The sequence below is a fragment of the Mytilus galloprovincialis genome, chromosome 12, assembly GCF_965363235.1.
Source record: "Mytilus galloprovincialis chromosome 12, xbMytGall1.hap1.1, whole genome shotgun sequence".
In the NCBI taxonomy this organism is placed as follows: Eukaryota; Metazoa; Mollusca; class Bivalvia; order Mytilida; family Mytilidae; genus Mytilus; species Mytilus galloprovincialis.
The window spans coordinates 4715193-4729213 of record NC_134849.1 but is presented as its reverse complement, the minus strand read 5'-3'; the positions used below and the strand labels follow the sequence as shown (position 1 = coordinate 4729213).

The window sequence follows — 14021 nt, the reverse complement described above, 5'->3', positions numbered from 1 at the left end:
ATAGTATCCTGATTTGCTTTCAATATGTTATCAAAACAGTTTTAAACCGGTTCTAGGCATTGTTTATCATAAAATATGCAAATAGGGTAAGCTATCAATACGTAAAGTCTTGTTTTCAAATTCTTTAAAAAATTGAAACAGGGGAGGGGGTATAAAATGTACAGTAAGGAAACAGTTAGAGTATACACAGTGATTTCTGTAAGGCTAAAATTCTGATAAATGAGTGTTAATGTGAGAAAAACTGATTTTAGAGAGTTTTATGTTTGAGTAAATGTTTGTATAGGTTGCACTCTGTAAATACAACTGTTTCACAAAACAGGCCTCTTTTGGGGAGATCTTGAATATTCATAGAAAATTAATTTATACTGGTTCCTTGTTATGCTCTCTGTGTTCCATCTCACAGAGACATAACTTGGGAAAGTTACCAGTAAATTTACATGTGCATATCGTTACATTAAAATCTGTGGTAACCTTTCATTTATAAGAAAATTAGTGTACGTTTATACTCTGAGAAGTTCAGGGCTTATAAATGTTGAAAATATGCCGCACAGCCCTATATTTTGACCTTTGAAAAAAATTGTGGTGCATATGAACTTTCAATTGTAGGATAAGATTTTGTTCAAAACTTCATAGTAAAAGTAGTACAGTTTTAGCAGTAAAAGGAGTTCCTATGGGGAAATTGCATTTTCAATATTTACAGAAATGCACAATTTACAGGTGGAACATTTTACAGAACCACCAACATAAATCATTCAAAGATTTGCTCTTGGTGTTGTCCTTTTACGGAAACCACAGTGGCTAATTGTCTAAACGTTATACACACATACTTTCCAGTTTGAATTTTCCTCGGAGTTCAGTATTTCTGTAAATTTACCTAATACTTAACACTATATCAATTGAAAGGGGAAACACGTATGATACCATTACTGACTGAGGATGCAGACTTTACTTGTTTTAATGAAACATTTAAAAAAAAAAAGATTTACCACTGGATATATTCAACGTTTTGTTTTGATGTAATGACAGTAAGCTTTAACTTGGTTAAAAAGACCCTCCACAACACTTCTATGATTTAACGATGCAATTGTAGGAAGATGAAAACAAAAATAGAAAAACTTCCTGCTGGAAATTTACAATGCTTGACCCTAGATAAATTTATATTGGCTTATAATTTGATAAATATATAGAAAGATACATAAGTGATTAATACTTGTTCAAATGTACAGAAAAGAAATAAAAATGAAGTGAAATACGAGTAAAAACGATGTTTTAAACTTTCATTCTGGTTAAAGGATATTTTTATAATTGTTATTTTTATTCGAGCTGTGATTATACAACGGTTTGATACAGATACGAAACAAACAGCATAATACTTTTCATTAAATCAATATAGGCAAAACGCATGAAGATAAAAATAAGATTGGACTAAACAGCTTTTTAACATTTTTCAAAAACACACAAACATGTAGTATGCTAGTTAATGAGATAAGTGAGACCACAAGACATTGCACATTAGCAAAATATATAACCATATGGCCTTTAAAATTCAGCAAACATACCCTGTTAGTAGGTTGTAATAGAGGTTTCTCGATTTGGTACCGTACCAAGCATCGTACGAACTGGCAGCCATCATTGAACTTTTGAAATTAATTCGAATATGCCCTTGTGTCAATGAATGTTTTATGGATCTATATCTAAAGTATTTGGATGATTTTTAGCTACAGCTTTGTATTACTTCCATGTAGATATGATATCTATTCATAAAAAAACGATATTGTGTGTACTCGATTCTGCTTTCTACAAACCGTTGCTAGTAACCGTTGCAGCGAACGGTTTGTAATTAAGACTTATTTCCTCTGAAACGGCACCGGCAAAAGAAAAGACTAAACATAAAGCACATTCATAGTTCATCTTATCTTTTCCTGTCATATTGATATAATAGTATATAATAGATAAGTTGGCATTTTTTAGGATAGGCTTTTAGAAAACATTAGGAATAAGAGCTATATTAACATATAAAACCTACCCCATGGAAAATGTATAATGTTAAAGATTAATACAAAACCTGCCCTGATAAATCCTTATGAATATATATGATAAAATAGATGAACGATAAACAACTAACTTGTGTTTACTTATTTATTAGAAGGACATCTTTCTATTCTATGTCGGAATTTAATATTGAAGATTATTTTAGTTGTTTAAATTCACTATCTATATTACCATTCTTATATTTTTCTGAAATTTGGCAAAAATCATCATTCACATGGCCAATGTATGAGAAAGTTTACCAAAGTTAAAAGTACGAATAAAGGATCAAATAAATATACACTTGTGAAATATTCATTGAACACAAGTGTCTCACAGTACAATTGTATTTTATGTATGAGCCAGTCCATGCGAAAAGGTACAAAAACGAAAAATTTACGAAATTCTAAAAACTGTGCATAATTATTGGTAGTAGACTTGTGATTTATAAAACACATTTACTGTCCCTCATATCATCAAGCTGTGAGCTACACGCACCTGCGAGTGTTGAGACCCCCCCTTTAGTTTTATCATGATTTTTAGTGAATTATTTCATATATTTCAATCATTTTCAAAGTACAGTTTAAATGGCTTGATTTGCCAATTGATAATGTTAACCCCGGTAGCAGTGGGGATAAGGCTCTCGCTTACGATGCGGATATCAATGAAATCAAACCGGGCAACGGTTCGAATCCCGTGCAACTAAGGTTGATTTATATAATATTAAATAACTTAAATAACTTAACTTAACTTAAATTTCAATTTCTAAAACACAAGATGTCATAGTTTTTGTATTTTCCCTCATGTTTTAATGTTGTCTTACTTTCTTTAAACCTGTAGAACTGACGGAAGTTACTGACTTTTGTCTCTGTAGTGTCATAATTTTTTTGAATTTCTCGTCGGTATAGCATTAGTCTTGGGAACAAATGATTTTACACTTGCTCAAATACCAAAAATTCAGATATTTCTACGTCTTTTTCTGTTTTAGTTGACAAATTCGGGATAGAATTGACAATCTTATGAATGTTTACATTAATTTAATTTTTTTTCAGATAAAATCGTTTTTCAAAAATACTATAACAAACTTTGATAACGTGTCCTGTAAAGTTTACCGAAAGGACTTTTTGTACCTTTTCGCATGGGCTGGCTCATATTTATGACAAATATTCGAGTCAATTAAAATCCAGAAATGAGGTTTTTTTCCATTGGCAACCGAATAGTGAATACTGATTGTTTTTTTAATTTACTTTCTAAAATACATTTCTAGAAAAAGATATCGAAGAATTCCCTTTTCTTACTCAAATGAAATCTATGCTCCTTCATCTTCTCAGAAAAAAATTCTTTGACTGCAATGATCGAAATAGATTACTTGGACAATAAAAACTAGTTTCAGAACCATGCATGAACTACGCACTTTTGACACGTTAACAAATATAACCAACACCAGTATCGTTTTTATTTTTGAAGTAGTTTATGTTTATTATTCTAATTATTCCAAAGTCTGGTAAAAAACAATATTTGTTTTCTATAAATACATGAAACATAAACAATAACTATAACAAACAGAAACGCAAATCTATCTTTAGAATCTAAACACCGTGTTCGTTTAGGGTCTGTTTTATTCATGCATTACCTAGTTATTCCATAAAGAATCATAAACAATATGTTCTAGAAACTTGGAACTCGTTATCAAATAAATCGTTAAACTAGTTTTTTTGTAACACGCATTTCAATTCTTTTAGTTTTATCATGATGAAGAATATTAGCATTAAATGAAACCTCCAAAACAGCACAAACGGTTGCGTTACGTACCAACCGTACCTGATACGTAGTAAATCGGGAAACCTCTATTAGGCCACGAAAAGAAACATGTAAAACAATCAACAGGAAAACAGTCATTGGAGTCTTGGATTTATTGCGGTCTACCTCTACATCACTTGAAATATTTATAGCTGTCGTTTAAGGAGTTAAGCAAAGAGAGAGAACACAAACTTCCTGGTTAGAGAATTGTAAAGCACTTGTTCATATGATATACCTTCCACTTTTATTATTGTCCATCTGATGAGATAAGCCTTTTTCAACTGATTTTTATAGTTCGTTCTTATGTTGTACTGTTATACCACTGTCCCAAGTTAGGGGGGATTGGGATCCCGCAAACATGTTTAACCCCGCTACATTATTTATGTATGTGCCTGTCCCAAGTCAGGAACCTGTAATTCAGTGGTTGTCCTTTGTTTATGTGTTACACATGTGTTTTTCATTCATTTTTTACATAAATAAGGCCGTTAGTTTTCTCGTTTGCATTGTTTTACATTGTCTTATCGGGGCCTTTTATAGCTGACTATGCGGTATGGGCTTTGCTCATTGTTGAAGGCCGTACGGTGACCTATAGTTGTTAATGTCTGTGTCATTTTGTGTTTTGTGGACAGTTGTCTCATAGGCAATCATACCACATCTTCTTATTTAGACTTATTGTTTTTATTAAAACAAACCAATTCAAATCCTGATTAACAGTATACAACACTCAAATCAAGAGACTTAACGTAAACATGTATTCATGAATCAGCTTTCGAAATCCCACTCAATTCTTACTTTATACATTTATTCCCAGAAAATCATACGAAATAGTCCATTGAATGCTTTATATCTTATTGAATGTACCTGGGTTGCGTTAAATATCGTAGCGGCTACATAGGGCTATGTAGATTTATGAAAATTGAACGTTTAGCTAGGCTCGCTAAGATATTGAAAGAAGCTTGGCTAGCGACTCATTCAGTCGACAAAAATATCTGTAGCCACTACGATATTGAACGCAACCGTAATAAACTTGATACAAACATGACACATGTACAGGTGTTCTAGTAACACACTTTGTATAAAATTTTGTTCATGTTCAAGCCAATAATGGATAAATAATAATAATGCGATTTGCTTAGTTAGCATATGAGACAAACAGTAAAAGGCCGTTATAATAATTCAAAGTGAAATATGAGTTAAAACATGTACGTCATATTGAGATAACTTACCAACTATATGCCTTGAGTTGCATGATCATCATTATTTGTCCCTGGTCTTATCCTTTTAATAAAACCGCAGTAGCTGATTTCTAAACCTTATAAAAATATACTGGCTTGTTTTGAATTTTCATCGCAGTTCAGTAATTTAGTTATTTTATTTCATACTAAATAAAGGCAACAGTAGTATACCCTGTTCAAAACTCGTCAATCTATGAACAAAAAACCAAAATCGGGGCAACAAACTAAAACTGAGCGAAACGCATTCAATATAAGAGGCACACCTTCAAAATGTAACACACAAAGAAACGGACTGAGCATTAGACAAAATCCGATGAGAATAACAATTATCACATCAAAACCAAATACATGAATTTGGGATAGAAAAGTACCGTGGCACGTCTTATAGTAATGTCAATTCACACTCAAATATAAAAAAAACTAAACGGCACAACGGAAACACAACGTTGAAATGTAACACACAAAGAAACGAACTATAATATAACAATGGCCATATTCCTGACTTGGTACAGGACATTTTAAAGAAAAAAATGGTGGGTTGAACCTGGTTTTGTGACAACAACATATTACAGGACTACAATACAAATAAATAAGACAGCATATTAGACAAAGAAATACATGAATGATAGCTAACAAAAGGCATCAGTCAAAACGCCAGAAACGCGCCTCGTCCACACAAGACTCACTATATGAATTGAAAGGACACCACGTATGATACCAATACTGACGTTTAGTTGTGATATAGACAGGTGAAGCTGAAGTAAGACTTTAATATTCGCATTTATAGTCAATGCAATGCCAGTAGATCGATCGTTATTCAGATAAAATTGAGAAAGGAAACGGGGAATGTGTCAAAGCGACAACAACCCGACCATAGAGCAGACACCAGCCGAATGCCATCAATGGGTCTTCAATGTAGCGAGAATTCCCGCACCCGTACGTGTCCTTCAGCTGGCTCCTAAAAATATGTATTCTAGTACAGTGATAATGGTCGTCATACTAAACTCCGAATTATACACAAGAAACTAAAATTAAAAATTATATAAGACGAACAAAGGCCAGAGGCTCCTGACTTGGGACAGGCGCAAAATTGCGGCGGGGTTAAACATATTAATGAGATCTCAACCCCCCCCTATACCTATAGCCAATGTAGAAAAGTAAACGCATAACAATACGCAAATTAAAATTCAGTTCAAGAGAAGTCCGAGTCCGATGTCAAAAGATGTAACAAAAGAAAATAAATGAAATGACAATAATACATAAATAACAACAGACTACTAGCAGTTAACTAACATGCCAGCTCCAGACCTCAATTAAACTGATTGAAAGAGTATGTCTTCATCATATGAATATCAGGCAGAATCCCTCTCGTTAGGGGTTTATTATACTACTATCATAAAATATATGAAAAGAACATAAACCGTGTCATGCCAATAACTGTTTTTTTTTAAATAAATGTGTTTAGTTTCAATGCAAAGACTCTATAAGTGAATCAATATTAAAGCCAAAATATGCAATCTTTAATGACCTGACAACAGTATCGTAACTATATCAATTCTTAATAAGTCTGTTTAAAGGTTTTGTAAGCTTTTGAGTTGAATACTGACATGTTTGTGTTTTGTTAAGAATATTACCATAAACTATTGGTTGTGAAATACCTGAACGTTATATTTAGATATAAAGAAAATCAGCGAATGTTCGGCCGCAAATCGATGGATGGAATAAGAAAAGTAAACATAGATTCTGCTGTTTAAAGGATTATCCTCTAAATCGATAAGTTATATTTCTTTGCTGCAAATCCCCATCTTCAAACGCATTTGTAGTTCTTTTTTTTTCTTTTTCAATAACTTGTGATGTATGAACCAAAATAATGATTTATAAATCCATACGAAATCCAAATGAGCAAACTATTTTCTACATCACTTTGCAGTATGTGCGACTGCAAAACTTTCTTTAATATTCTTTTTTTTTAGGATTATTTGTTTACGAAATATAAGGTAATAAGGTCAGACCGGTTCTTTTTATGATGTAGTGTAAAAAGTAAAATCACAAAAATACTGAACTTAGAGGAAAATCAATTCGGAAAGTTCATAATCACATGGCAAAATCAAATAACAAAATGCATCAAAAACGAATGAACAAGAACTGTCATATTCCTGACTTGGTACAAGCATTTTCAAATGAAGAAAATGGTGGATTAAACCTGGTTTTATAACGCTAACCCTCTCAATTTGATGACAGTCTCATCAATTTCCGTGATATTTACATTGATGTTAACGCACTGGATTAAATAAGATTATGAAATGTAGACGCGAAGTAATCTTTTTGAGATCGATTCAAATAAAGGTCGATTAAATTTCGTACAAGTATGAATGGGGTGTTAGTTATAAAAGGCCCCGAAAATAAAAATTGAAAACAAATCAAAGAAAAAAAACGTCCTTGAATTATGGATGAACATTTGTTTATTACAGAGTCAATATCGCATGAATAAGTACGAGCAATCATTTAAAGAAGCTGAAACAAAAGAGTAAAACAAGCTATCCGGGTTAACAAATTGTTAAGCTCTTTTTTCAGATGATATCTTTTAGTGCTTTTGATAAATTAAAGAGATGAAAACATACTGCTGAACAGTGTTACATATTTACATTAACGGAAATTGAAGCATACCTTCATCTATCAAATGATATAAGCAAATCATCTTAAATACGGATAAATCGGCATATATCATTATGTTTAAATAACATTTGTATCAAATCATCTTAAATACGGATAACTCGGCATGTATCATTATGTTTAAATAACATTTGTATCAAATCATCCTAAATACGGATAAATCGGCATGTATCATTATGTTTAAATAACATTTGTATCAAATCATCTTAAATACGGATAAATCGGCATGTATCATTATGTTTAAATAACATTTGTATCAAATCATCCTAAATACGGATAAATCGGCATGTATCATTATGTTTAAATAACATTTGTATCAAATCATCCTAAATACGGATAAATCGGCATGTATCATTATGTTTAAATAACATTTGTATCAAATCATCTTAAATACGGATAAATCGGCATGTATCATTATGTTTAAATAACATTTGTATCAAATCATCCTAAATACGGATAAATCGGCATGTATCATTATGTTTAAATAACATTTGTATCAAATCATCTTAAATACGGATAAATCGGCATGTATCATTATGTTTAAATAACATTTGTATCATATTTGCAACTTATTAATATAAAAAAAAAACTTGAATGATGTAAAGTGTTTTGTAACGTCTAGAAACGGACATGTACATATGTCACATGCTTAGCGAGTACTACTTTCGATTATTATCACTGTTTCATTTCCGTTGATAAGTTAAAACATATATTTATGTATAGTGGATTGGGAAACAAGTTAATGCAACTTATATTTATCCAATTCCACTTTGCGAATGTATCCAAATATATCTCGTCATTTATATATATATGTTGTATGGTATGTTAAACAAACATAATAAGTAAATATAAACCATTCATCAAATTCTTTCGCCTTCATGTCGTTTTGCAGAGAGTACATTAGTTTATGATTTATTTCCAGCCTGATATGTACATATCAAAATTCCTCTACATTGAAACAAAAAGTAAAATCACTAAAATACTGAACTCCGAGGAAAATTAGAAAAGGAAAGTCCCGAATCAAATACATTATTGTACCGACTATAAACCGTTTAGCATATTGTTTCGCCTTCATTCCTTTTTTAAGAGATTACATTATTTATATATCATTTATTTTCAGCATACATACGTACATACACAGATGTATCAGGTTTCTTCGACATTGTATCAATACATTATTTGTATCTCGATATAATGTGAATTAAAAAAAGACTAACACCCCTTACATAGTCAAGTTCGATAACATAAGCATATTAATTGTGGCCTTAAAGATCATAGTATTGTTTGAGAATACATTTGCATTGCAGCGATACAACTTTGATTTAAATGTTTAAAAGTCTTGACTTCCTTTTTTCTGCTGAACTACATATACAATCATCACTTTGCAAAGCGTCTTCATAACAATGAAAAGCGACGTCCTTATAACCGGCTATTTCACAACATACTCCAACTAGTGTAAATGTATTAGATAATACTGTAGTTGACACAATGTGTGGTGAACATAAATGACGCAACGCCTGTTGTCTGTTGAAAGTATCACCAATATGATGATAGCATAGAAAGCTTAGACAGTGAGCCATTATAATGGGTGACACTATGAAATATTCGTCTTCTACATCCAGCTCTAGTTCTTGTGGTATTAATGATGAGTGCTGTAAGAATATGACATTATCTACAACAGCTTTTTTCATCTTGGCATTCAGTGTCATTGAAGAATGTACATTACGTCTGTAATTATCTACATCTGCTTCATTGTAGTAGGATTGATCTAAACGCACCATATCGAGTAAATTCATTGATAGAATGTATTCTGTAAGTCTGAGTGTTACATTGTACTGTTCTGTTACATAATAAAACGACGCGTATAACAACCAACCTGTCAGAGCATCCCTCTGTAAACCGTCATGTAAATGTCTATGGTAACTTGTGCGTATGTTATAATTTGTATTTGCTGATGGTAATAGTTGTGCAGCTTGTTGACTGATGGACGCATAATGAAACTTACAAATACCAATATTAAATGTAGACGATTCAGAATTTTGTATAGATTCAATATATTTTAGTAATCTATATTTTTTTGTAAGATTTGATATCATTCCCGAACCATCCATCAACATATGAGAAATTCTGTAAAACAGGAAGTCTAACATTAGTATTGATTGTTCACTGGTTTCACTATATGGTGGATAACAGCTTTTTTTACAAGGATAAGAATGAAATAAATTCTGCATCAATCCACTGATACCACTATACCTTATACTACTGAGTACACTGAGTAGTGAGTTATTGTTATATTTATTGATCTTTCCTAAGAACATGTTGTGTTCAGGTATGAAATAGTTCGGACAGTAACAGTTGTTTACCCATGATATCAGCTTATTCAGGCAGAGGGAAAAACAAATAAACAATTTAGGTAATTGAAATGTGTCAATATCAACTTCCTCTGAGACCCAGAATAAAGCCGTCTTCAAAAAGTAAGAACACAGCAAATCTTTTACATGGTCGTTTTTGTTTACGATACGTTTCAGTGTTAGTTTAAGAAGACCGTAACACAAGAGTTGGGTGAAATTAAACGAATGTACAAGTTGTTTATCTGCCACTGAGAAAGATATTCTCCATAATAAATTACAATTTAGCATAATCCTGGGTCCTATAGGTACTACTAAACAACCATAATTTATAATCCTGTCAATAATGACATTAGGGGGCCATTGCCGTCGATAACGCAATATCCAGGGCATGGCCTGATATGGCAAATATTTACTTCTAAGGCAGAATGCAATATCTATATTTTGATTTTTATCTGATATGCAGGGACCGTGTGTTGAGTAATTCTGCTCCTGGACGTCTAACTTTATACGATTTACAAAGTTAGACGTTGGTAAATATTGACCTGTTTGTGTATTGACAATACATTCATTAGATACAAAAACATTTCCCCTTTTCCCTGCTGCTATTAATCTGAGTCTAGTAAATCCAGGATGATCAGTATCTGTCTCCATGAATACTTCAGTACGTTGTACCGGATGTTTAATATTCCTTTCAGTCCGTGTTACGTTTACCATATCATCGACAAACATTATATCTAAGTCACTTCCTGGCAAATCCAATCCTTCTGCTAAACTCCCACTTGATATTTGTGTTTTATTTTCATCACTTTTATTGTATATTTTATCATGTAAGCTAAACAGTAGTTGTCTTTTACGTATGTCTATTTCAGTACCTATTGTTCTTATAAGGTGGTTAACCAAGTGGTTTTCTATAGAACCATTTTCAGTCCAAGACAAATACTCTATAAAATAAATAAAGAAATATAAATATACTATGGATTAATTATTATTCGTTGGATAACAATTTTCGTGGCTTTCGTGGGTACAGGTGAACGACGAAATTAAATGTTCAACGAATAACAAGTTTTCTATAGGCTTGTATGCAGACTTTGTCAAAACCACGAAATTAAATATCATCGATCATTTAAGTTTTCCTTAATCAACGAAAATTGGTATCCACGAAAATAAAGGAATCAATGACGTTCGCTATAGATAAGAACATACCCCGAGATAGGTTACATAATGAAAAAAATGAACAAAACAGTATTGTTGGATATTTCACCCCTCGGTTTATTACTTAATTTTAATATGAAGAACTACTATTCGGTAGTTTATAGAAAATTTCAATGTGATACAATGTAAATGTTATTTGAAACGGACGTTTTTCTACACAAAGAACTAGTACTTCTATTGACATCATTGAATAAACATGTCTCAAGCAGTACTATGTTTTATGTCAAACAACTGTTTTGATCAAAATACTACCTAGCAGAGGTATTATGGAGACGAAAATCTCGTTTTCAGTTTTCTTCCAAGTCGCAAATTTTAGTGATATTCAGATTAGTTTTCATGGGATGTTTTTTTTTTATTTGTACACATATATAAGAAGATGTGGCATTAGTGCCAATGAGCCAACTTTTAATTCAAGTCACAATTTGTAAAAGTAAACTATTATAGTTTAAAATACGGTCTTCAACACATCGAAGAGGAAGCCGTAAAAGACCCCAGCACATATTAGTGTAAAACCATTCAAACAAGAAAACCAACAGTCCATCTATACAAAAAAAAAAGAAAAAAAAAAGGAGAAACAGGTCATGATGTTGTCAATTTAAAAGAAGATATTGTATGATTATAAATGAGACAACTATCCAACATAGATTAATTAAGGTTGATGTTTTAAAGCTAAAGGTCGCAGTATGAGTCACCAAATTAACAGAACCTATTACAATAAGCAAGTGTTTAATGGCTTTGCCATAATAAGCGAAACAATCGATTGTTTGTGAAGAAAAAATAAACAAACACAAATAAATAAATATGATGATATACAAAACAAAAAACAACGTCTGAATTATACGGTCCTGACTCTGTTTGTCTATAGCTATGACTTATGGTTCTAAACACATGTTTTTTTCATCTTATCAAATCTCAAGATTATTGCTATATTTGTTCTACATCAAAATTTAAGACACAACTCTCTATTTTGTGACAAAAAAAAGTAATTACCTTTATTGCAGTCTGTACAATTATTTAAGTATTCCAGATATTCATTTGAAGCTTTGTCAGGATATCTAAGATTCATTATCCAACTTTCGTGTGTTTTTCTTTTATCTAAACAATCTTTATACATTCGTTCGAACTGTCTGATTGTCAATCCGAAAACATCGTTTGAGATTATGATTCCTCCATCATCAGATTGGTAAATCAATGGCGTGTATTTCCGTTTTCCACGGTAAGGAAAACGTTTAACGCCATATTTCTCCCAGTATGTAATTTTGCTTGTGCTATACATATGTTGTCTGTCGTCATTTTCCCGGTTTGTATGATTTGTGTCCATAATAAATCTAAAAATAAAATTTTCCAAGATTTTAAATTATAAACTTATATGATTTTATAAGAGCAGTGTATTAATAGTTATCAAAAGTACCAGGATTAAAAGTATGCATAAGAAAAAGCCCATTGAATAAACATGGTTCTATACGTTAATGAATACAGTCATAACTTCAAAGACATAGTCCAAAACTCAACCAAACTGATCTGTTTTTAAAACAAATGTTAATTCTAAAAGCGGTATTAATCTCAATATGGACTGACAAATGCACAATATTCAGAGATAGTCAAACAGTTTGTGCAGTACTAAAGGGCATTCAAATTATCATATTAGATTTATATCTATTTAAAAACTTTTATCCAAATTATAAAAAGTCCAAATGAAACAATTTACAGGGTATGGGGCTCCGGTATATGTAGCATCGTTTCATGTGAATTTTTGTCTAGATTCCAACTAATTAACTATAGAGTTACCAATGAAAACAACCGACGGTAACATATAACAATACAAACATTAACACATAAATATATATAAAAATGTTAAATCCCAAAAATACTGAACTCAGAAAAGAATTCAAAACGGAAAGTCTCTTATCAAATTGGAAAATCAAATCAAATTATAAAACACATTAAACGAATGGACAGCATAGATAGAAGACCTCGTGTAAAAGAGGGACGAAAGATACCAAAGGGACAGTCAAACTCATAAATCTAAAACAAACTGACAACGCCATGGCTAAAAATGAAAAAGACAAACAGAAAAACAATAGTACACATGACACAACATAGAAACTAAAGAATAAACAACACGAACCCCACCAAAAACTAGGGGTGATCTCAGGTGCTCCGGAAGGGTAAGCAGATCCTGCTCCACATGCGGCACCCGTCGTGTTGCTTATGTGATTACAAATCCGGTAAATAGTCTAATTCGGTAGGTCAAATTCATGAAAGGGAAGGGGATTGTAGTTACGACGTGAGGAACATATCCGATATCATTTGTGAAATGGTTATTCCATAACGGTCAACCAACTCGTGATGTAAATGGATTTTACTATGTTTGTTTGATTTCAATTTTAAGGTTAGAAAAAAATCACTCATCATCCATATTTCTTGGCTTATTTGAAAAAAAATAACAATACCGGCTGCTAATCGTAAATTGGATTTCACTTTTTTTTTTATCTTCATTGATAATTAAACAAAAAAAACATCATACTTTTAATTTTTTTATGCATCTCGTAGCTAGTGCCCCTTTAACAAAGGACAGATATATGACAAATGCCGTAATTCTGTCTCGCTAAATATTGATTCCTTTCGATCTTGTTCCCTTTATCATTACGAAGTTCTGATTACATAATCGTGCAATCCTAAGCACACTTAAGGTACTCGAAAATCAAAAGAACTGTTATTG

At 31.9% G+C, this 14021-nt stretch overlaps 1 protein-coding gene across 1 annotated transcript; it reads right to left on the bottom strand.

The window, feature by feature from the left end:
* Nucleotides 1–8927: 8927 nt before the first annotated feature.
* On the bottom strand, nt 8928–12623 carry LOC143055085 (uncharacterized). Its single transcript, XM_076228234.1, has 2 exons — nt 12290–12623; nt 8928–11028 (listed from the first exon to the last, which is right to left on the bottom strand). Exons 1-2 carry the CDS (start codon nt 12618–12620, stop codon nt 9059–9061), a joined length of 2301 nt encoding a protein of 766 aa, XP_076084349.1. The 5' UTR covers nt 12621–12623; the 3' UTR covers nt 8928–9058.
* Between the last annotated feature and the right edge of the window lie 1398 nt (nt 12624–14021).